Source organism: Miscanthus floridulus, chromosome 9 (assembly GCF_019320115.1).
Source record: "Miscanthus floridulus cultivar M001 chromosome 9, ASM1932011v1, whole genome shotgun sequence".
Taxonomy (NCBI): domain Eukaryota; kingdom Viridiplantae; phylum Streptophyta; class Magnoliopsida; order Poales; family Poaceae; genus Miscanthus; species Miscanthus floridulus.
Genome location: NC_089588.1, coordinates 22,838,957 through 22,863,931, shown reverse-complemented (window position 1 = coordinate 22,863,931; position 24,975 = coordinate 22,838,957). Strand labels below are relative to the sequence as shown.

The 24,975-nt window shown below is 42.8% G+C and overlaps 2 protein-coding genes across 2 annotated transcripts in view; both read right to left on the bottom strand.

The window, feature by feature from the left end:
* Positions 1-462: 462 nt before the first annotated feature.
* On the bottom strand, positions 463-1,329 carry LOC136479462 (uncharacterized). The gene is made up of 2 exons (XM_066477328.1): positions 619-1,329; positions 463-528 (listed from the first exon to the last, which is right to left on the bottom strand). The coding sequence occupies exons 1-2, from the start codon at positions 1,327-1,329 to the stop codon at positions 463-465; spliced, it is 777 nt and encodes a 258-aa protein (XP_066333425.1).
* A 1,196-nt stretch (positions 1,330-2,525) lies between these two features.
* LOC136479461 (ubiquitin carboxyl-terminal hydrolase 14-like) overlaps positions 2,526-24,975 on the bottom strand; it is a 37,447-nt gene continuing 14,997 nt past the window's right edge. Inside the window, exons 8-11 of the mRNA XM_066477327.1 lie at positions 20,672-20,761; positions 20,420-20,593; positions 20,171-20,295; positions 2,526-2,585 (exon numbers count right to left, since the gene is read on the bottom strand). Of these exons, the coding sequence (XP_066333424.1) occupies positions 2,526-2,585; positions 20,171-20,295; positions 20,420-20,593; positions 20,672-20,761 (449 nt within the window). The remainder of the gene's footprint in view (positions 2,586-20,170; positions 20,296-20,419; positions 20,594-20,671; positions 20,762-24,975) is intronic.

Below are 24,975 nucleotides of genomic sequence, written 5' to 3'. Positions count from 1 at the left end.
TTGCTCCCGCGTGGGGAACCGGGACTAGAGAGGGTTCCCCACCGGGAGTAAAGTCCGTCTCTGATGAAAAGAGAGAGACAAAGTGCATACATTCTTCGACAATAGATATCACCATCCGGGCCGGCATTTGCCTCCGTGGAGCACCGAGTAGATTACCCAATAATAGGAGTATTGCAAACTTATTTCCCGTATTTAATCGGCATCACACAACTTAGTTTGAGAACCAACATATTCTAACTTCATTGCTTTCCAAGTGAGCGTCCAAGGTACTGCAGTCTGCAGCAATGGCTGATTGGGGTTCGGTTAATTACAGGGCCAGGATGCTGCTCGGCCCTCGCAAGGACCGGACTTGATGAAAGGATCGAGATTTCAAATGGGTGGGTCTGGGTGACTGGGTCCTTAGATTCATCTTGTGAGGGAACAGGTTGATAACCAAATGGAGTTGACTATATTGGTAGCATGTCAATTATCGAATTCCTGAAAAAAAAGGTCATTGGAAGAAAGTGAGTTTACAAGCATCCCTGAATCCTGATATGCAAAACAAAGTGCAAACCTATATCAATGTGCAAAAGGAGTAGCGCCCGCAAAATATAGCTTGGCCGGGTATATCGTGTATACCTTAAACTCGATGTGAGCTAGGGTCGTAGAGCTTTCTGATTTGCACCACCGCACTAGATCAGGGCAGCCTGAAACTATTAGCTCTTCGACATTAGTGAGTTGCTGTATGCTCTCTGGCAGAGTTTGGATGCCAGAGCAGTTGACTATCTCAACTCTGATGAGACTGGTTAGATCCCCCAACCAGTCCGGCACAGCTGTAATGGTTTTGGAATCTTGCACAGACAAAGTCTCGAGGGATGAGAGACCTCGGATAGTCTCTGCTGAGCTGCATGTGAGGTCACTGCATTGCTCGATGCCCAAGTACTTGAACCCATGGTACTGGTGGAGCAAGCTCCACTTATGCAGAGGCTGCTCGCTGTAATACACAAAAAGACCTTTTGGAGCCGGGTAGGAGAGTTCTTCGGGGATGACGTTGCATGTCTCTTCCAATGGTGAGTAGTATAGTACCTCGTCGCAACTCCTTATGTCCAAGTAGTAGTCACCTCTAGGAAGGCACGGCTTTATCCTCAGCTTAGGGCTGTCTCTTACTTCCAAAAGGGTTAGTATAGGGAACATCAGAACATGTGAGCCACCCTCACCACCACCACCGGAGTATTCCGTATTCCACTCTTCAAGGCTTTCCATTCTGAATAAACGAAAAGTTCTCAGTTTGGGAAAAGCTCCCGCCGTGCAGCCGTAGAAGTCCGCGCCAATCTTTGAGATGCTGTCCATTTGCTCGATATGCAGCTCCTGAAGGTTTCCTAGTTGACCGAGTGGCGGCAAACTCTTGCAGCTGGGCAATTCCATAATGAAACACTAACGAGATGAGGTAAATAGCTTGCGATGCTTGTCACCCAAGGATAATCCCAGCGACTTGCTACAATCAGTGAGCAGTGCAAAGAGGCAGCTGCCTCCCCGAATACTGCCTTGTTTACTAGCATCCAGAAATTTATCGTCCAATTTTAGTACCGCGAAGTCATGTACCAGGTCATGCATGGTAAACAATATTGTAATATGTTCATGATACACTCTAGAAGTCTGCGACAAATTCCAAATGCAACTAGTGTCAGCTGGTTTCTAAATTCCCTCGTCTAGGTATTAAGATTATGTTGGTGTTGCCTCTTATGTTTGTCAATTTAAACTCACCAAGATAGGTCATTTACTAATGGAGTCCGAAAGAGAAAGAGAGCATAGCTAGGATTACTAAGGGCGAAGTTCCCTTATGTTAGCAGTATGCACTATATGAATAGTTGTTATGTGTTCTTAGATATTATGTAATGTTTTGTAACTGGGACACAAGGCAGATAACAATCTAGACTGGACCATAGGAAAATGATTAAAGTAAGCTTTGTGTTATACATATGGTGCTAAAGGTTACGTGCCCACTACGTCAGATATGATTTCCAGGGGCGGCTAATGCGCATTTGTAGGGGCGGTTCGGCCAGCCGCCCCTACCATACCGTCTCTACAAATCATGCATTTGTAGGGGCGGTTCCCAGACCGCCCCTACAAATCGATTTGTAGGGGCGGCTGGTGTTATCAGCCGCCCCTTTAAATCGATTTGTAGAGGCGGCTACAGTACCAGCCGCCCCTACAAATCGATTTGTAGGGGCGGCTACAGTACTAGCCGCCCCTACAGTACATTTTTCCGCCAAAAAAATTCAAATTACCAACACGTGCTCCCCCAAATCATCCTGTGACGAGTAAAATACATGATCAAGTATCCTGACAAACTTGACTGTAATATTGTGGCCCAAACAAAATTGTTTAGCCAAAAGTTTCTAAACATCTTCTATAGTACAAGAATCACAATAATAACAAACAGACTCATATTACGAAACAAAACATATATCTATATCACTGCCACTTCCATCTGGAATGTATGCGTCATCAGCAGTAGCATTGCTATTGGAAGAATCAGCAGATGCTCAGCTCGATGCTTCGGGGTGGCTGAAAATCCAGTCGGTAGCTTTCTCAATATTACCGCCCTAATACACATCAAAACAAGAGTCACAACTGGATTCAGGTTCAAAGGCCAAATTGCACTCGGCAAAGCCTTTGCCGAGTGCGGCACTCGGTAAAGAACACACGGCAAAAAATTAATCGGCAAAGTCCTCTTTGTCGAGTGTCTTTTATCGGGCACTCGGCAAAGACTTTGCCAAGTGCCCCGACCGTCACGGCGCTGGCCCCGTTGACGGTGGCTTTGCCGTGTGCCAACCCTGCAGACACTCGGCAAAGATTTTTTTATTATTTTTTTAAAAAAATTCTTTGCCGAGTGCCCCTCGGCCGACACTCGGCAAAGTTTAAAATTTTTTTAATTCTTTGCCGAGTGCCCTCTTGCCGGCACTCGGCAAAGTTTGAATTTTTTTTTAAAAAAAATTCTTTGCCGAGTGCCCTCTGGCCGGCACTCGGTAAAGTTTGATTTTTTTTAAATTCTTTGCCGAGTGCCCTCTGTCCGGCACTCGGCAAAGTTTGAATTTTTTTTTAAATTCTTTGCCGAGTGCCCTCTGGCCGGCACTCGGCAAAGTTTGAATTTTTTTTTTAAAAAAATTCTTTGCCGAGTGCCCTCTTGCCGGCACTCGGCAAAGGTTGATTTTTTTAAAAAATTCTTTGCCGAGTGTCCTCTGGCCGGCACTCGGCAAAGTTTGAATTTTTGTTAAAAAAATTCTTTTTCGACAGCCCATTTTTCTAGCTTTGCCGAGTGCTGTGACCATGGCACTCAGCAAAGGGGTCCTTTGCCGAGTGCAACACTCGGCAAAGTGACCCAAAACGGTCATTTTTATTTTTTTTACATTCCATCATGACAAATAAATTCATACAATCATATATCTCATCCATCACATATATATCTCATTCATCACATATATATCTCATCCATCACATATATATCTCATCCATCTACACATCCATCCGCACATATCACATCCATCACAATATATATCACATATATAATAATAAGTGCTCAAGTCCATCCAAATAAATCCACAAGTCCATCAAAGTCCACAAGTGCATCACAAGTATATCACAAATCCATCACCAAGTGAACAACAAATGAAAAAAAATACAACGTGCACTCATCTCGGCCACTACGACTGTGGTGAAGGCCCAATTCCATCATTTGGAGGTGCATGAGGTGGATTATTCGAACCACCATCAGATGGAGACTGCACAAAGGAGAAAAGATTGCATGTGAGACAAGATTATTTGAATATCTAATCTAGGAAGGTAGAGGCCATACAAGCAAAGCACAAGCAAAAGTAAAAAACTTTCATACTCACAGGAGTAGCTAGAGCTGCAGGACGCGGAGGTAGAGGTGGAACCAACAGCCCAGCTGGCAGAGAGAAGCCCACACGTTGCCCAAGCCCTTGTAGGAACTCCATAACGTCCGTCAGCCTCTGCGCCTGGGCCTACCGCTCGGCCCGCTCGGCTTCCCGCTCGGCCCGCTCGGCTTCTAGCTGGGCCGCCATCCTCTGGTGCCCGGCCTCCAGCTCCTGACGTTGCCTCATTTCATGTTCCAGCCGGGCCTGCAATATTTCACTCCAATGTTTCAGTAATGCAAAGCTAATTAAGGTGTGTAAAGATCAATGTATGACGAGTAAAACAGGAATAACCTCGAGTGCGTCGACTCGGTGCTGTGCAGCGGTCGGTCGTGTGCGAATGGCCGGGCTCTCGCTCGTGCTCCGTGCTCGGATCTGGGAGAGAGAGGGAGTAGAGGCCGTGTCGATGACGCCGTCGCCAAGCCAGAACCGCCCATGCTTCTTGCCTTGCCCCGCCCTCATGACGGCCTCTCCATCGAAGTCTTGGGTGCTCGGATCGTGGTCTGACCCATGGAGCGACCTCGCCACCTCAGTGTACTCACTGATGCGGGAGTGGACGCTTGGGTTCATATATGCCTCGGGCGGGTCCTCCAGGTTGAAGGAGACATCGGACGTCGCCTTGCCCTTGTGGGCCATACACCATGCCTGGAAGTCCGAGCAAGCCTGACCACTATGTGACGCCGACTGCGAGAAAGACAGCACGATGATTAGAAATCAGGCAGAACTGAGCGTCATAATAGATAAATGAATTCGCGTACCCATGTTTGTTTCTATCCGGCGAGGCTACGGCTACCTTGATGGTGTGCTGGACCTTGCATCTGCAAACGAAGGTCCCGGGCATCTGTAGCATCTGGTTTTAAGAACAAAACTAGATACACACCATATGTGAGCCCAGGAAGTCAAATCTCACAGATAGCTACAAATAAGGGTAATATCAATAGACAATGCTTAAATACATAACGTATTAGTATATAGAATATAACCTCAGAGTATAGATAGCGGAAAGACAACTCCGATCTTCAGGCAAGTACTCTAAATCCACAGGGACAACTGACTGGTTGATCACAAGCCCAATTCCTCCAAACTCTAGCAATCTGGTACCCATCCAGGATTTTTCTAAAGTGTTGAAAAGTAAAGCAAGCGTAAGTACATGTCGTACTCAACAAATATAACATAGGGTTCATGAGGCTCAAAAGGCTGACACTGGTTTAACTGCGATTAGCTTTTAATGAGTCATCTTTTAGCAATTGGGTGTCAACAAGTTTATTACAAGCCCATATAAACACATGATCAGGTAAACATGAATAATGAATAGCAAAAACAGTAATCATTAGTGAGCATCTTTATCATCAGTGTTCATCTTCTATTCCGTAAATGTTCCAAGGCCGCTCGTGACCGTGAGCACGGCTGATATACCAGTTTTACACTCTACAGAGGTTGTACACTTTCACTATGAGTCGTGATTTAGCCTTTCGGCCGAGGCGGCCAACCTCTTGACCCACTACCAAGGAAGGTTGGCAGGGTTCACTATGAAGCCTTTCAAAGGTTCGTCTAACAAGTTAGGACTATTAGATTCACTCGGCAAACAGACATAGGAACCCCCCCGTCGAATGACACAATTCCATCACGGCTATACACATAAGAGTAGATGCTGTCCTATACCCGATTCGGCAAGCCATTCTTATGCCAATAAAGGTAACCTCATAAGCTAGAAAAGGCCCTCATACTAAGCTAAAGCCAGGGCCATGTAGCCCTCACAGTTATACTGTAAGTCCCGGATGATCACTTATAGATAAGTCCTTAGGGAGAGGAATCTAGAGCACCATAAAAAAGCCCAATGCTCTAGCCCCCTTGTTTCATGTTGCTAAAAAGCATCTTTTAATGTTTATTGCATATACCATTAGTCAAGCTACAAGATTATGATCTTTAATTGAGCGCTAGCAAAGCTACCCAATGCAATACCCCAAAGGTATCAAGGTACAAGTACAAAAGACTAGGATATCCTTAGTGGCAGTCAAGGTAGACACATGTAGTATGAATTAAATGATTAAAGGTGTATAGGACAACAAGGAAGATCCCATGGTATACTTGCCTTAAAACACTGATCCTTCGGTAAGCTTTAATCTTCAACGTTCTTCTTCTTCTTGATTCAACACGTAAATCTCACCGACTGGACGTAATCATAAAGCACCACACAAGCATCCATACAATCATACACAAAGCAAACAATAGAACTAAATCAGAACAGTACACCAATCATCGAAAAATAAGTAAAAGAGTTTGAAACACGATTCTACGCATCGCTATGAACACACAGTCGCAAGAAGCACGCTAATCGGAGCTACGGATTGAAAAAGATACATTTACCGAAAGATCTACTCATAAAACTATTAGTTTCATGTGTTTGAATTATATAAAACATATATAACATATTGTATAGATAATATAAATTAAGTCAAACTTAAATTCGAATTATAAAACTAAAGTAAAACAAACCATATTCTATTTATAAAATTCAGTTGCACAATTGTTATTTAATATATGATTCAAACCATGAAATTCCAGTATTAGTGACATGATAAACACTATTACTAACGCATAGATCTCGTCGCTATGAATCTAACGTAACTGGAATGGGCCAAAAAGGAGTTAAAACGTAGAAGATATGATTTAAACAGGATTTCTTTTAATCGAATAGTAGATTAAATCTAATCATGAATTTTAAAAGTTGAAAACACATCTAACAGTAGTATAAACATGTAGGTTATGAAATTATGAACCTAACGCAATTTGAACGGATCGAATCGGAGTTAAAACGGAGAAGTTATGGCTAAACCAAAATCAGTGGCAAATCTGTAAATAGCTGAAAACGTATTTTAGACTTAACAAAAACAAAATACGCTTTCAAATGAAAAAAACAAAATCTGTAAACATGTTTTGGACTGTGGGTTTATTTTCCAAAACTACATGGTCTCTTTAGCAAAAAGAACAGCGAAAGGGTATGTTTTAATCTGGGCCATTGATCTAAAAACGGACGGCTCAGGATGATATGTATTTCTACTGTATTTCTGGATTTGTTTTCTTAAAGAAAAACGGCCAAAACTCATGCATGACCTCATACGACGTCATCAAACTAACTAGCGAATTGGAACAGGGCCACGCATTAATGCACGGGTGACGTTAATTGCTCACATGCATGTAAGCCTCCCTGCCTTGCGTGATGTACGTAGGCATACACATGTGGACATGGTGGATGGCAGGTCTCTCGACAGCATCACGAGCAAGGGCAGCTGAGCTCGCTCAAACTGACTGGGACAGAGAGCAAGGGACAGGCTACCTGGGCTCGTATACTCCGGTAGCAGAAAACAGCGGTGCGCGGCAATGCAGCATAGCGGTAGCATGCCTTACCGAACTTGCAGTACTTCACACGGTTATGGCCAAACTAGATGACGCACGAGCAGCAACAACGGCTAAAACGACACCGGGACATGAACCAAAGAAACAAGGAGTATTTGTAAAGGCTCACTAGCGCTGGTTGACGGGCAGGTTCGCCGGCAGCGGTGTTTTCTTGGAGCTAGACCAACGCCGCAGCAGCTGACCGCTCGCAGGCTCATCAAACCTTGGCAACGGTAACGGTGACGACGGCTTTCTACAAGAGCTCGGCAATACCGTGCGTTGTGTGAATTACAGGGCAAAAAGAGGAAGGAAGGGAAACGTCGACAGATTCATCACCTCGATTCGAACCTAACGAAATTTGAATGAAGCAAAACGGAATTAAAACGAATAAATGATGGAAGAATTACGAACTAATGGCAGTTTCGTAATCACCTCGTCTTCTACATTATCACGTGCAGATTGTGGCCTCCCTGGTCATGGCTGCTGCTGCACCGGGAGCTCGCATGGGAGGAAAAGGGCCATGGCCAGGAGCTTGGCCTGCTGGCCGACCGGAGGAAGAGCCCACACTCGCCCGGCAGGGCCGTCCGCATGGTGCCAGGCAACGCAAGGCCGGTGGCTCCACTACTTCGGCTTGGCACAGGAGCTGCAACAGCGGAGGTGGGATCAGTGCTATATGCCACAAGAGATTGAGATGAACCAAAGAATGGCCTGGACGTGATGAACATGCATGCATGGCCGGCAGCAGGGCAGAGATGGTGGCGTGATTGCTTGTGTATTATACGGTATAGATCATGGTTGGCATGTAGACGTATATCACACATGGAAAAGTAGCATGCAGCAGAGGTAATCAACTGGCATGGTGTAATTAACAAAGAGGAAGGAAAACGTGGGGATGCTTACCAACGAACAACTACGAACGGGCAGCGCGGCGGCGACGGCGGCGAGGGAAGTAGGGAAAAATATAATTTACTACACAAGGGATTTCCCAAACTAGGGGCTCCCCATATGGTAGTTTTGGTATGCTTTGCCCAAGGGGTCAGTAGATATATATAGGAAGAAAAACTCTCTACATCCACGTCAACTAGCGATATGGTACTAATTGATGTTGCACCATCCGCCTGCACTAATGGGCCTAAATAAATATTAAAGCCGATTAGTAAATAAATGCATGGGCCTTTGAGATTTACTAGGATTATTGCACATGGGCTTTGAGCGTTTGGAAAAATGAGAGATTTATTATTTTCGGAATTAATTAATTTCATGGATAAAATAATTCTAGAAAAGTCCAGAATTAATATTTAAGCCACGAAAATACTCTGAGACCTCCAAAAATTTGGAGAAAATTCTCAGAGACATTTTGGAACATGATGAACCCAAATAAAGTATTTGAAGCTCATAAAAAGATTGTTGGGAACTTGAAACATAACGATTAAGGTGAAGGTGGTAGGAATTAAATTCCAGAAAGAAGCTGGAAAATTCATAGAGATAGATTGTCGTCTCCTAAACGTAAAAACACACACATTTTGCACACAGAAACACGTAGTGCGACCGGCATGAATGCAACAAACACGTTTCTACCTTATGATAAATTTTAAATTAATGAAAATTTTATTTTCCTATGTTTTCATGTGCTCAAAAATTCAAAAATAAATCATTTTAACTCTATTTTCAAAAGTGGCAAATTTTGAGGTGTTACAATTCTACCCCCCCTTCAGATGAATCTCGTCCCCGAGATTCGGAAGACGTCGACTAAGAGATAGGGATACTCCGTCTTTGGATTCTTCTTTACTTCATCATGTCGTTCCATCGTCTTAATAAGGATCCCACTTTATTTTGCATACCTGTTGACCTTACTTGAAGTAATTTGCCTAACTAACTCCAAGATTATAATAGGTACCTTGAGAAATTCCCAGGTAACTCCAATTACTAAGCCACATTTCCTTTAGTACTAATTCTCTTCCTTAAAATATCCACCTTCCAATGAAACCTGACGAATCTCTTGGTCAGAAGGAAATTCTACTACCAATCTTCAAAACAATAGTGATTCCGATTAAATTGCTCGAACTTGGAATGCAATTGTTAGTCCTTGGTGTCACCCGAACCTTCTTAGCACAATTCTCCATTGCTAAGGGCATCGGCCATGACTTTTTGCTTCTCCAAGTGATAGCACTTTTCTAAGTCATAATCAATCTCATTCCAACAAAGATATCACAAGCTCAAGACCAACTTGGTGAAGATGTCCTGTAGATTCTTGTGATCATCCTATATGTCACTTTCACTTCCAAGAAGATATTACTTCATGCTCCATAGATAACATGTTAGGTAGTTTAACTCACGCTTCCTTAGCTGACTTAATGAACAAGGTACAACTTTTCTTCATGCATAAGGACACATTCCACACCTTGATAAAGTGCATCCTAGTGGACATAAAGCCCTTGTCCTGATTTGGCAAAGCTAATGCATAGGTTTTACTCCAACCCATTCTTGGACTCCTTCAAACACTTAGCTGAGGTCTTTTGATCCAAACTAACTTAAAACCTCTTCCAGTAGCATTATTAATATCTTGATGATCTTGGTTAAACCTTCCTTGAACCTTTAATCAACCTTATTGAGACTCTGAGTTTCTCTCACATCTTTGGGTACCACCACGCTTTCGCTGCGCAAACTAGAACGTAGGATACTTTTGCTTGCAAATTCTTCAACTTGGCTACCCCCCTTAAGAAAAGATAAACCAGGGGCACCAAAGTATATCTTGCACCTTCTTCCATATGATCTAACTAGTATCACAATGTCCTGACATCCCAATGAGACTCTTGTGTATGGGCAAGAACAAAAAAAACCTGAAATTCCTCGCGAGATGAAAAACAGCAGCACAGTAAATCAGCTGTAACTCCTGTTCTGTTAATCCAATGAAGTTGTAGCTTATATTGTTGGAAAGATTATCAAATTCTCCACAACTTCCTTATAGAACACTTTTCCAAATTATGCAGTTTAGGAGGTTGAAAACAGTGCACAACAGAAACTTTTCCAGGTTTCAAACAGCACAGATGCATCGCCTTGTGATTTTCGTATCTCCATAACCAAAATAGCTATCAATGTGATTCTTTTGCTCAGAGAAAGATATTGAAGTCTACTATTGTCCAGAATTTTTTCATGATTTTTTATTATCCAAGATTAGAGATATAAGCCGAAGGGTGCAGACTGCTCCAAAAAGACAGGATAGAGGAAACAGAAGAAAACCATACCCCCAACTATTTATTTCATTAATCCTTATACCTTAGGTCTATAGACTAAATGAAATTGTGGGAACACCCAACAAGATCATTACAATCATTACAAAGATTCAAAACAATCATAAGCATAACGACAATTCAACAAGCAACAAAGATTCATAATTCAATCATTGACTCCACTTGCGATACTATCGTCCTCATTATGCTAGGGGTAACAATCCTAAGACTTATCTTCAGATTACGCAAGATAGTGGTGAGAAACAGTTCTAAAGCATATCAAACCAAGGAGTAAAGATGAGAACAAAGACTTTAAAATAAGCATCAAGGAGGAGATAAAAAGGATAGAGATATAGTGGAGAAGAAAATATCAAGATTTATAGAACAAGGATTTTATAGCAATTTCAAAATCTTAAGGCTAATTTCAAACTAGGCTTGCATCCTACAGTCAGTATTGTTCTGATACCACTTTGTAGCATCCGGTTTTAAGAACAAAACCAGATACACACCATATGTGAGCCCAGTAAGTCAAATCTCACACATAGCTACAAATAAGGGTAATATCAATAGACAATGCTTAAATACATAACATATTAGTATATAGAATATAACCTCAGAGTATAGATAGCGGAAAGACAACTCCGATCTTCAGGCAAGTACTCTAAATCCACAGGGACAACTGACTGGTTGATCACAAGCCCAATTCCTCCAAACTCTAGCAATCTGGTACCCATCCGGGATTTTTCCAAAGTGTTGAAAAGTAAAGCAAGCGTAAGTACATGTCGTACTCAACAAATATAACATAGGGTTCATGAGGCTCAAAAGGCTGACACTAGTTTAACTGCGATTAGCTTTTAATGAGTCATCTTTTAGCAATTGGGTGTCAACAAGTTTATTACAAGCCCATATAAACACATGATCAGGTAAACATGAATAATGAATAGCAAAAACAGTAATCATTAGTGAGCATCTTTATCATCAGTGTTCATCTTCTATTCCGTAAATGTTCCAAGGCCGCTCGTGACCGTGAGCACGGCTGATATACCAGTTTTACACTCTACAGAGGTTGTACACTTTCACTATGAGTCGTGATTTAGCCTTTCGGCCGAGGCGGCCAACCTCTTGACCCACTACCAAGGAAGGTTGGCAGGGTTCACTATGAAGCCTTTCAAAGGTTCGTCTAACAAGTTAGGACTATTAGATTCACTCGGCAAACAGACATAGGAACCCCCCCGTCGAATGACACAATTCCATCACGGCTATACACATAAGAGTAGATGCTGTCCTATACTCGATTCGGCAAGCTATTCTTATGCCAATAAAGGTAACCTCATAAGCTAGAAAAGGCCCTCATACTAAGCTAAAGCCAGGGCCATGTAGCCCTCACAGTTATACTGTAAGTCCCGGATGATCACTTATAGATAAGTCCTTAGGGAGAGGAATCTAGAGCACCATAAAAAAGCCCAATGCTCTAGCCCCCTTGTTTCATGTTGCTAAAAAGCATCTTTTAATGTTTATTGCATATACCATTAGTCAAGCTACAAGATTATGATTTTTAATTGAGCGCTAGCAAAGCTACCCAATGCAATACCCCAAAGGTATCAAGGTACAAGTACAAAAGACTAGGATATCCTTAGTGGCAGTCAAGGTAGACACATGTAGTATGAATTAAATGATTAAAGGTGTATAGGACAACAAGGAAGATCCCATGGTATACTTGCCTTAAAACACTGATCCTTCGGTAAGCTTTAATCTTCAACGTTCTTCTTCTTCTTGATTCAACACGTAAATCTCACCGACTGGACGTAATCATAAAGCACCACACAAGCATCCATACAATCATACACAAAGCAAACAATAGAACTAAATCAGAACAGTACACCAATCATCGAAAAATAAGTAAAAGAGTTTGAAACACGATTCTACGCATCGCTATGAACACACAGTCACAAGAAGCACGCTAATCGGAGCTACGGGTTGAAAAAGATACATTTACCGAAAGATCTACTCATAAAACTATTAGTTTCATGTGTTTTAATTATATAAAACATATATAACATATTGTATAGATAATATAAATTAAGTCAAACTTAGATTCGAATTATAAAACTAAAGTAAAACAAACCATATTCTATTTATAAAATCCAATTGCACAATTGTTATTTAAGATATGATTCAAACCATGAAATTCCAGTATTAGTGACATGATAAACACTATTACTAACGCATAGATCTCGTCGCTATGAATCTAACGCAACTGGAATGGGCCAAAAAGGAGTTAAAACGTAGAAGATATGATTTAAACAGGATTTCTTTTAATCGAATAGTAGATTAAATCTAATCATGAATTTTAAAAGTTGAAAACACATCTAACAGTAGTATAAACATGTAGGTTATGAAATTATGAACCTAACGCAATTTGAACGGATCGAATCGGAGTTAAAACGGAGAAGTTATGGCTAAACCAAAATCAGTGGCAAATCTGTAAATAGCTGAAAACGTATTTTAGACTTAACAAAAACAAAATACGCTTTCAAATGAAAAAAACAAAATCTGTAAACATGTTTTGGACTGTGGGTTTATTTTCCAAAACTACATGGTCTCTTTAGCAAAAAGAACAGCGAAAGGGTATGTTTTAATCTGGGCCATTGATCTAAAAACGGACGGCTCAGGATGATATGTATTTCTACTGTATTTCTGGATTTGTTTTCTTAAAGAAAAACGGCCAAAACTCATGCATGACCTCATACGACGTCATCAAACTAACTAGCGAATTGGAACAGGGCCACGCATTAATGCACGGGTGACGTTAATTGCTCACATGCATGTAAGCCTCCCTGCCTTGCGTGATGTACGTAGGCATACACATGTGGACATGGTGGATGGCAGGTCTCTCGACAGCATCACGAGCAAGGGCAGCTGAGCTCGCTCAAACTGACTGGGACAGAGAGCAAGGGACAGGCTACCTGGGCTCGTATACTCCGGTAGCAGAAAACAGCGGTGCGCGGCAATGCAGCATAGCGGTAGCATGCCTTACCGAACTTGCAGTACTTCACACGGTTATGGCCAAACTAGATGACGCACGAGCAGCAACAACGGCTAAAACGACACCGGGACATGAACCAAAGAAACAAGGAGTATTTGTAAAGGCTCACTAGCGCTGGTTGACGGGCAGGTTCGCCGGCAGCGGTGTTTTCTTGGAGCTAGACCAACGCCGCAGCAGCTGACCGCTCGCAGGCTCATCAAACCTTGGCAACGGTAACGGTGACGACGGCTTTCTACAAGAGCTCGGCAATACCGTGCGTTGTGTGAATTACAGGGCAAAAAGAGGAAGGAAGGGAAACGTCGACAGATTCATCACCTCGATTCGAACCTAACGAAATTTGAATGAAGCAAAACGGAATTAAAACGAATAAATGATGGAAGAATTACGAACTAATGGCAGTTTCGTAATCACCTCGTCTTCTACATTATCACGTGCAGATTGTGGCCTCCCTGGTCATGGCTGCTGCTGCACCGGGAGCTCGCATGGGAGGAAAAGGGCCATGGCCAGGAGCTTGGCCTGCTGGCCGACCGGAGGAAGAGCCCACACTCGCATGGTGCCAGGCAACGCAAGGCCGGTGGCTCCACTACTTCGGCTTGGCACAGGAGCTGCAACAGCGGAGGTGGGATCAGTGCTATATGCCACAAGAGATTGAGATGAACCAAAGAATGGCCTGGACGTGATGAACATGCATGCATGGCCGGCAGCAGGGCAGAGATGGTGGCGTGATTGCTTGTGTATTATACGGTATAGATCATGGTTGGCATGTAGACGTATATCACACATGGAAAAGTAGCATGCAGCAGAGGTAATCAACTGGCATGGTGTAATTAACAAAGAGGAAGGAAAACGTGGGGATGCTTACCAACGAACAACTACGAACGGGCAGCGCGGCGGCGACGGCGGCGAGGGAAGTAGGGAAAAATATAATTTACTACACAAGGGATTTCCCAAACTAGGGGCTCCCCATATGGTAGTTTTGGTATGTTTTGCCCAAGGGGTCAGTAGATATATATAGGAAGAAAAACTCCCTACATCCACGTCAACTAGCGATATGGTACTAATTGACGTTGCACCATCCGCCTGCACTAATGGGCCTAAATAAATATTAAAGCCGATTAGTAAATAAATGCATGGGCCTTTGAGATTTACTAGGATTATTGCACATGGGCTTTGAGCGTTTGGAAAAATGAGAGATTTATTATTTTCGGAATTAATTAATTTCATGGATAAAATAATTCTAGAAAAGTTCAGAATTAATATTTAAGCCACGAAAATACTCTGAGACCTCCGAAAATTTGGAGAAAATTCTCAGAGACATTTTGGAACATGATGAACCCAAATAAAGTATTTGAAGCTCATAAAAAGATTGTTGGGAACTTGAAACATAAAGATTAAGGTGAAGGTGGTAGGAATTAAATTCCAGAAAGAAGCTGGAAAATTCATAGAGATAGATTGTCGTCTCCTAAACGTAAAAACACACACATTTTGCACACAGAAACACGTAGTGCGACTGGCATGAATGCAACAAACACGTTTCTACCTTATGATAAATTTTAAATTAATGAAAATTTTATTTTCCTATGTTTTCATGTGCTCAAAAATTCAAAAATAAATCATTTTAACTCTATTTTCAAAAGTGGCAAATTTTGGGGTGTTACAGCATCCCTGTGGATCTTGATGTACTCCTCCGTGAACCATCTCTCCACCATCATCGCCCAGCACTCGGGATATGCTTGGCACCACCAGGGAATCATCTACACGTCATCAAGTATTGGACATATAAGAAGATCAAATTAAACCAACTTAATCTCAAAACGAATCAATGTTGATGTTCTTCATTTACCTCAAGGTACTGCTCCCGGGCCAGCTGCATCTCTCTTGCGTCTTTCTTGGTTTTCCTCTCTCCAAGCTTCGACCCGTAGTAGGTTACGATGGCCTGGATGTGCACCTCGTGATGCATGTCGGAGACAAGTTTTTTACAGGCTTTGGTAGTCACCTGCTCCGCCCTGGCCTCAAATCCCTCCTCACATCTGTAATAAGTCTGCATACAAAAGCGATGTATTCATTCATTATTTCAAGAAAAGTCCAATGAATGCGACGTATTGAGCAATGTTGTGCGAGAGAGACTTACCCAAAGCTCTGCCTTCACCTACGCCGCCTTGTTAGGGTACTCCGCATCGGTGGCGACGGCGTAGTGGTCAAACGAGTAGGCCAGCTCCGTCTTCGATGCGTACGTGACAATGCCGGGGAAGTGTTGCCTGTGCAGAAGACCCGGGATGCCGTTGACTAGCCGTGCGTTACCACCGGACACAACCACCCAGTTCCTGCACAAGTGATTAAGAAAAATTATTAGTTTTTTTCATCATATCATATGAAGTAGTGGTGATAACATATAAAGTTACTTACTTTTGCCCTTCGGGGCGAATCACTAGGCGTTGGTGAGGAAGCGGAATATGTGGGAGGCTCGCGGGACCTCGCAAGTAGACACTCGAAGAGGAGTCGGAGGAAGCGGAACCCGTGCCTGCCGCCTCCAACTCATCGTCCTCGTGCGGCCCCTCTTCCTCGTCCGTCTGCCGAACCAACTCATCGTCCGACTCGTCCACGGGCGCCACCTCCTCCTCCGGCTCCTCCTCACACGGCGTGGTAGGAGACGCCCCCCTCCTGCGTCTGGCGGTCCTCCTCCTCCTGTCCGATCCCTCCGCCACCCCTCCTCCTACAGCCGGCGTGGTCTTTGGTAAATCGAGTTCACGGACCTATGACGGTCGCCCGCCATCTTTGTTCAATCACCTGCAATAAAAAAGAAAAACAAGACGTAATTAGAAATAGGTGAAAAAATGAACAAAACATAATTACAAAAAACATAGTATTACATGTATTAGAAATAATCTTCATGATTGAGATTAGCTGGATCATATGTCTCGTCATCACTATCAACATTGTCCAACTCATCAACACTATCCGAAGGAGGAATGTTGTCTTTATTGTCATTGCCTAAACGTAATCGCTCAAGCATTTGTATGTCCTTCAGATTTCGCACCTCGTCTCCAGCGTCCTCGTCATCATCCCTTTCATTGTCTACTTCCATTCCTATCTCTTCGGTTAAGTCTATGTCAAACCTCCCTTGTAGTCCCTCTTCTTGATAGAACTCTCCGTCGTATGTATTTGGGTTGAAGTTGTAATCTTCATCGTTTGGGACAGGTAGTTTACCGTGTGGCGATACCTTGTGCACAATAGACAAACCCTTAAGATGCTCGGTGTCTTTGCACGCGTATGACGTATAATAAACCTGGACGGCCTGTTGAGCCATAATATAGACATCTTTTCCTGGATAGACGGAATCCTGTCGAATTTCGACTAGCCCAAGCTTAGGGGTCCGTCTCGTTACTCTAGGATGAAACCAGTGGCATTTGAATATGACAGGAGTAAGAGGTTTGGAACCATAGAATGATAGTTCGTAGATTTCTTCAATTCTTCCATAATAGTCGAGTCCATCAGTGCCGGGCGTAACAACTCCGTTGTTTATGGTTTTTCGATTGGGCCGACTCTGCTCATAGCTTGCTGTGTGAAAATGATATCCATTCACGTCATAACCGGAAAATGACTTGACCCTGACGGTACAGCTATTTGCAACCTGTCTCAGCTCGTCACTTATTGACGCATCAGTTTGGGCTTTCTGTTTGAACCAACAAATGAAATCGGGGCTCCCTGGTCCCGCACCCCGTGAAAGAAGGGTATCATTTTCTTGCGGGGTAGGTTGCCTTGATCCATGCCAGGATTGACGAAGAAATTCCCTGTACCAACAAGAAACAAGGGGGTTGGACGAAGAAACAAGGACATACGGCGAAAGGAACTGGGTGTAGTCCGGCATAAATCCATTCTTCACAAGATGTTTACCCATTTCCACCTTATTCACCCTTCTCCTATTTCCACATTTGCTGCAGGGACACAAAACTAGGCAATGTCCATTAGCAGCCTTGCCAAATGCACTGTTCAAGAAAGCATCGGTCTTGTTCATCCATTCCGTGGTGTAATCAATCTGACTTCTCTAGCCCATGTACAACCACTGACGGTCATCCATCCTCTAACATATGTATCAGTGAGTAATGTAACCATCAATTGCATCTACATGGTGTTCCTACTGTCTAATAGGTGAGGATAGGTCCTAATCTCACCCGTGGATGCGTAGATGAGGTTAGTTTCCATGCTCTACTCCTATCCGAGATAGAATTTTGGCAGCACCTCCCCGTTGTTCTCCAGATACACGTCCTGCCAAAGAAGAGTGCGTATCCGGAGAACAACAGGGAGGTGATGCCGAAACTCTGTCTCGGACCGGAGCAGACCATGGAAACTAACCCATCTACGCATCCGTGGGCTGTCCAAAAAACGTGGACAATCCAAAACAGATACGGTCATAGATATGCAAAGTTCTGCATACCTCCAACCGTATCTCTTTCGAACGGGAGACGCCTAACTGGGTTACGCGATCTACGACCATGATACGGAAAGAGGGGTTATACCTAGGGTGGCGGCGGAGTCAGGCTAGCGGGGCCGTGGTGGGTCGGTGCAGTGGCGAGGCGACGCGGTGCAGGCAGACCGGCACGGCGACGGGAACTCCGAATCGGCTTCGACGGGCTCTTCTCTACAAAAATGGAACAAAATACTGTCATTTAAAAAAAAATCGGCAGAACCTCCCCTGCATGGTGAGGTTTCCAAAACCTGCAAAATACAACGGCACGATGGCCGACAAGCACATATGTCTCAAGAGAAGCCATGTAGTTTGGATATCAATCCATGCAGAAGAATATATCCAAGTAGTACCATTACTTCACTACTACTTCCACTATTGCTACTACTACTACCACTAGTTCGACTACTACTACCACCACTATTGCTACAACTACTACCACTAGTTCTACTACTACTACTACCACTACTTCTACTACTACTACTACCACTACTTCTAGTACTACTACTACCACTAGTTGTACTGCTACTACCACTACTTCTAATACTTCTACTACCACTAGCACTACTAGTACAACTAATACTACTACAACTATCACTACCACGACAACAACAAAAGAGACGGCATACCTGACGGGCGCCGGGGGTAGGGACGGGTGGCGTCGGGGTCGGGCGGTGTCGGGGTCGGGGTCACCGGAGTCGAGCACGGGCGGCGTCGGGGCGGGCGGTCCATGGGGCACGGCCGGGGGCAGGGCCGGCGCGGCCGGGGGCAGGGCGTGGCCGGGGGCAGGGCCAGCGGTCGGGGGCAGGGCATGGCGCGGCCGGGGGCAGGGCATGGCGCGGCCGGGGGCAGGGCGCGGCCGGGGGCAGGGCCGACCGGGGGCAGATATCACATGTGGAGATGTCCTGGTTTGTAAGCATCGTACGTGACAACGTGCACCAAACCTTCTCAAATTTTTATCATAGCCTCCACATACGATATCATGACATCTCAACAAGTTTCATGACTTTCGGACTTCGTTTGCTTTTTATAGAATTTAAAAATACTTCGCACGCAAGTTCGCGGTCATGTTTCGTGAACAAGATCTTCGAAATTTCGGGTCCGTTCCTGGATACGGCCTCACACTACACTCAGTAACATGACTATCATTTTTTGAATAATTAAATTCCATTATTCGTACCACGTGCAGTTCAAATTTGTATTTTTCAAAAAAATTCAAGTAAACGAAATAAAGTAACTAAATATATCAAAAGCCACAAAAAATCCCCAAATTCTAACTAGGAGTTCCTGGTATCTTAAAAGGGCTGCACAAAAAATTTGGAGGCAAAAAAAAATTCTTTGCCGAGTGCCGGGGGATGACACTCGGCAAAGGGGGTCTTTGCCGAGTGCCAAGAATAAGGCACTCGGCAAAGAGGGTTTTCAATTTTTTTAAAAAAATTTCCTCTTTACCGAGTGCCTTCCCAGGGGCACTCGGCAAAGACATTTCAAAAAAAAAATCTTTCCCAAGCGCCGTGTCAGGGGCACTCGGCAAAGTATTTTCCAAAAAAAAAATCTTTGCCGAGTGTCAGATCTGCGACACTAGGCAAAGAATGTTTTTTTTTTAAAAAAAGGCACTCGGCAAAGTATTTTCCAAAAAAAATCTTTGCCGAGTGCCAGATCTGGGACACTCGGGAAAGAATATTTTTTTTTAAAAAAAAACCTTCTTTGCCGAGTGCCTAACAGCAGGCACTCGGCAAAGAAGGACGTGGCCAAATACCGTTACGCGGGGCAGCCTATGCCGAGTGCCGTGCTTTTGCCGAGAGCCTGGCACTCGGCAAAGAAGTCCTTTGCCGAGAGCCTTTTTTTGCCGAGCGCAATTCTTTGCCGAGTGCGACACTCGGCAAAGAAGGTCTTTGCCAAGTGCCCGAATTTTGACACTCGGCAAAGAATTTTGCACTCGGCAAAGATCCCGTTTCCAGTAGTGAGTCCCACCAGAAAAGAGATAAGAACATTGCAAAGATGAATGATAAAGTTGGAATCAGGAGGCAGGAATTAGAACAGATAAGCAATCGCTAACTTTCTGAAGGTTAAGAATCAAAATAGTTTACTCAGAACAACAAATCATAAAAGAGAATCTTACAGAAGCTTTCAGGTCCGTTATGGCAACATCTTCCTGAAATCCAAAGGAAACGAGAGTTTGAACGCTTGCTTCATCAACAGACGGCTCAGAAGCACGTGAATCTTTTGATATTGGGTCATTTATATCTGCATCACAAAATAATTTGATGGAAAACAGTTTCTTCTCTCAAAATTTCGACTCGGAAGTTTCAAGTTGATTATTTCATGATGAAAAGCATGATTAACTACAAAACTGCAGTGGCAAACCAACCTGGATCATCCATGTGAGAGAGGAGCCAATTCATCGCCTCCTCAACTCCTGTGTTTGATGTGTTAATAGCAGCTTTCTGACAATGAAGGTAGTTGAAGCCCATGCTTGCAAGTTGGGACACAATATCCTCACTGGCAACGGGGTGAGCAGGCTCGGCACTGTAGTCACCAGAACCTAAAGTGTACATTGAAAGTCACAAAAGCTGAAGAGAAAAATTTAGGGGGAAAAAAAACTAATGAATGGCAGTCTGACCTCCTTCAGGTAGCAGCTCTTCCCCAGGCTGTACACCTTTGCTGCGCATATGTGTGATATCAATCGTATCTGGCACATCTATATAAACATCTGCGAAGAAATAAATTGTCAAGACCAAGTGATCCTAAATTGAAAGAAAAAAATACCCAGACAGAACGAAAATTATTATAGAGTTGTGGGTCATGTAAGTAAGCACAACTCGGAATCAGTACTAATGCTTACTCTCAGACACAGAACAGGAAATGATAAACCCGAGCTGAAATACTAGCAAGATATTGCCAATATCATTATTTGTAGATGATATTGTTGATACACTACTAACTTCCAACCCTTATGCCATGCTTTTTTGTCGCAACGACAAGATTTGGTTGCAACAGGGGGTGTTATCGCAACCATTTGCACTCTCGGTTGCGATAGATGGGATTTTTGCCACGCAAATTGTTTCGTGGCCATAAATATGGAGATCGTTGCGAAAAGTAAGTGTTATCACAGCCAATTGTAGAACGGTTGCAATAAGTGATCACTGTTGCCACAATTTGATTTGCGTTGCGGGCAGTTTTATTGGCGTTGCAATACTAAGATGATATTGCAACTCTTTAATTGATGGTTGCAATAGCCCGTCTATGTCGCAACGAATATGTTTCGTTGTATGTAATAGTTGCTTGCGTTGCAAAAAAGTTGTATGTATAGCAACAAAAAAAAATCGTTGCAATCACTAAGGTTCTGGAGCACAATGCTTAGCAAAAATATAAGAAAAAAGAATTGTCACTAGGTTTCAAACCACTAATCTCGCACTCTAGAGGAAAGTTACGTACCACTAGTGTATACTTGTGTACTTGTCATTGGCAGCCATAAAAGTTTATGCAAACTAGTGGACACGCAAGTATTTATAGTTGTGATGTGTGAGGAAGGAAAATATAAAATTTGATCAAACTTAAAATCCCAACAAAAATGGGGAGATCCATATGCATGGAAGCATAGCTTCACTACGTAGAGGCAGGGCTCATCTTCAGAAAAAGTTATATACATGTTTTTTTTTTATTTTTGAGCTATAATGAATTAGTATGAACTTTTCTAAAGATTTAGTGAGGTTTTAATCATTTTTAGAAAATAATTGAAACTCCTTATTTTTTAAAAATGACAGACTCACACGGCATGCACTGACTTATAATCTATGCAAAGAAAAGCTATGAAGTGAATCTACAGGAACAAAAATAAATAACATTTAGCAAATACATTTTAAAAATCGGTATGGCGCCCTCCAATTGATATTAGCATCTTGCAGATGACTATACTCATAATTACGAAACCAAAATGTGCAACATTGATGTCTAGATGCAGCTTGGAGCACATCTGTCATCCCATATCTTGGCCTATCTTGTTTACGGTGGATCCCGCACTTGCCTCTCCCAGATTCATCCATTCGTTGAGCCCGGTATACGAACTGCTTAGGTTCAGGGCAAACTCCACCAAATTACCCAGAGTAGGATCTTGTATGATCAGGGACCACCCATCTCAATCATCTCCAGTAATTATAGCTCAGAAAAAGCAGCATCAAAAACATATAATGACTGAACATACTATGTTTGTTGGAGTATTTGTAAAGAAAAATAAGAAAATTTGAGTTGGGCACTTGGAAAACATACAAGAAATAAGAAAATTTGGAATTACGTCAGGTGAAAAACTTCTCCACGAGCATACAAAGATAGTAGGAGCTCCGAGCTCCAAAACACCAACCACAAGTTTCTGAATGTTTAAACTGCCAGACAACATTATCCTACTTTTGCCTGTAGTTTTCATAATGGTAGAGTTGACAACTTCAATATAAAGATAGTCCAAGGCCCCGCTCAGCAAGCAATTGAATAAATGTTTGCAGTTTCACGAGGAACATATCATTAAGCCGAAATGAAAATAATTGAGTTTAGTTCAGAACAGTTGCTATAACAAAAGAAAAATTAGCTCGTCTACATATAATGACTGCAGTGGTTGCTAACATACTCGAGTCTCCTGGCTAACTTATTTCTTCTACTACTTCTAAAAATTCTGCACAAGGATATTAGGTTGACAAAAGTCAGAAGTTCTAGAGGTTCACAAAAGGGCAGGACATGGCCAAATCCCAAACTTCACATGTTGCGAACCGTAAGATCATACTGAGATTAGCCTAATTGATCAACATGGATTCATCTATGTGACCTCCATTTGCAGCAACTTCCCTTTCTCTAGCATATCTAGCAGTAGCAGCGCCGCCTCAACCAGCAGCCAAACCGACCCACTGGTCCTCCAGATGTGCCCTTCATTTTTAGAAAAAAGTTATATCACTGATTTTGAAAAGTGACATCACATGGTTCAAACTGTACAAACCTGATGAGATGGTTCATTTTGTGATGGCAGTACCAGTGGAGGTATTGGAATATTCAGTTGTGTTTGGATGATCTACATAAAAAATTATAAGTGAATATTGGTTGGCTAACTTCACTAAATAAATGACATGACAGATAAAAACATGCAGGCATGTTATACATTTTTTATCCTGTTTGGCTAAGCAATAAGTTGCAGAAACTCACAATACTATCATATTGTAAAGAAACAATTCTTGACATCATTCAAGCAAGAGGCAAATTACCATGGCCAAAGCAGCACAACCTTCTTTCAAACAATTTGTTATCTCAATTTGTTAGCACCTCTGATAGTGTACTTCATTTTGTGACCCGACAATTGATGCTCGGAACTCTGAGAGTGTACTTCATTTGTCGGCGAGCCCTTGCTGCACATAACCTCAGTTTCCAATCTTCGTTGCACCACTTCAGTTCTGCAGCCAACTCCCATGCTTCTGGAGGCTTCTGTGCCCACCAAGGTATTGCCTGAATTAAACAAACCTTAGACACGCTTATCCAGTAGCTAATACCAAAACTAAAGGGCAGCAGATGACCTGCATATATTAAACAGCAATAAACATGACCACTAGACATATATTCAGCACACGAAGGCACCATAGAAAATTAACTTGCAAAGGGGAAGAAGAATTACAACTGAGTTACCTTCTCCCAACAAGTTCAAGTGCAGTAGCAGTGATGGTGTATTATTGAGGAGCAGATCCTTTTAGCAGACTTGGTGACTTCAGAGCTAATTTGGGGAAATAGCTAAGATCAATATAGTATCTGTTAAAACCACACAATTTGTAGTAAAGCAGCAAAGATAAATGCAAATACAGGGCAAATGATAGCAGTAAGCAATTATGATCTATATAATAGACGTACTCAGTAGTTCGTATTAATTTTAAGTACTACAAGGATTAATTTTGGAATAAATAAATTGTAGGAAAATCTTTGAAGCTGCAAAGTTACACCCAACTGTACTCATTTTTTTTCTTTCTACTGTTCCCTGATTTCCTTTCATTTTGCACAAGGATTTATGTGTCGATTTGTAGTTATATTGTATTCATCAATCTAAGTTCACCTAAATGGTTTCCGTAGATTTTTTTTTGTAAAAAAATTACTTCACTGAATATGGAAAAAAATGGAGCAAAAAAATGCAGAAAAGTTACCATAGGCATGGTTCAGGACTTTCTTTGTAACATTACAGAGTGATGCTTCAAGATTTCGTCAAATCCGACAGTTCCCCTCAGAACCACAAATTTTGCTTCATCCCTTACCTTACGTTCCTTTATTTGGATCCATGGAGGGGGTTGAGCAAGGTTTCTTCTAATCCGACAGCTTACATCAAAATTGGAAATCTATAGTTAAATCATGACCTCCGAATCACAGGAAAACAAAAAAAACAACAAAATTTCCTCCTTTTTTCCACCTTCTCTCTCTTACCTCAGGCTGCCCCGTTTGCATCTAGAAAGGGGACGGAGCACGGATCTGTAGTGGAAGATCTGATATATGGAGCTAGGGATTAAGGAGGGATGGGGAATCGTAGGGACCTGAGCAGACTGGGGCTCTGTGGTTTGGGGAATAAATTGGAGCTAGGGTATGTGGCTGAGTTTTATTAGTGCTCCAAGATTCTGGCCCATGGGTATGGCAGCGGGAACGGCACTGGTCACAGGGACGGGTGGGATTAAGGTTGCGCCGGGTTCGGAGACGATGGTGGCGGCATGTCGGAGGTCGCGTGCTTGCGCAGCTGGACTGTTTCTTTGCTGCCGAGGCTTCGAGGGTTTTGGTCTAGCTGAAATGTTGGGCGCGCAGCTGAAATGTTGGGCGCGCATATCACAGGAGCGGCGGAAAAGGGCACCGCTTTGCTGCAGCCGGGCGCCACTTTTTACCGCCGTGTTAGCGAAAATAATTCCCGAAGGCCATTTTTTC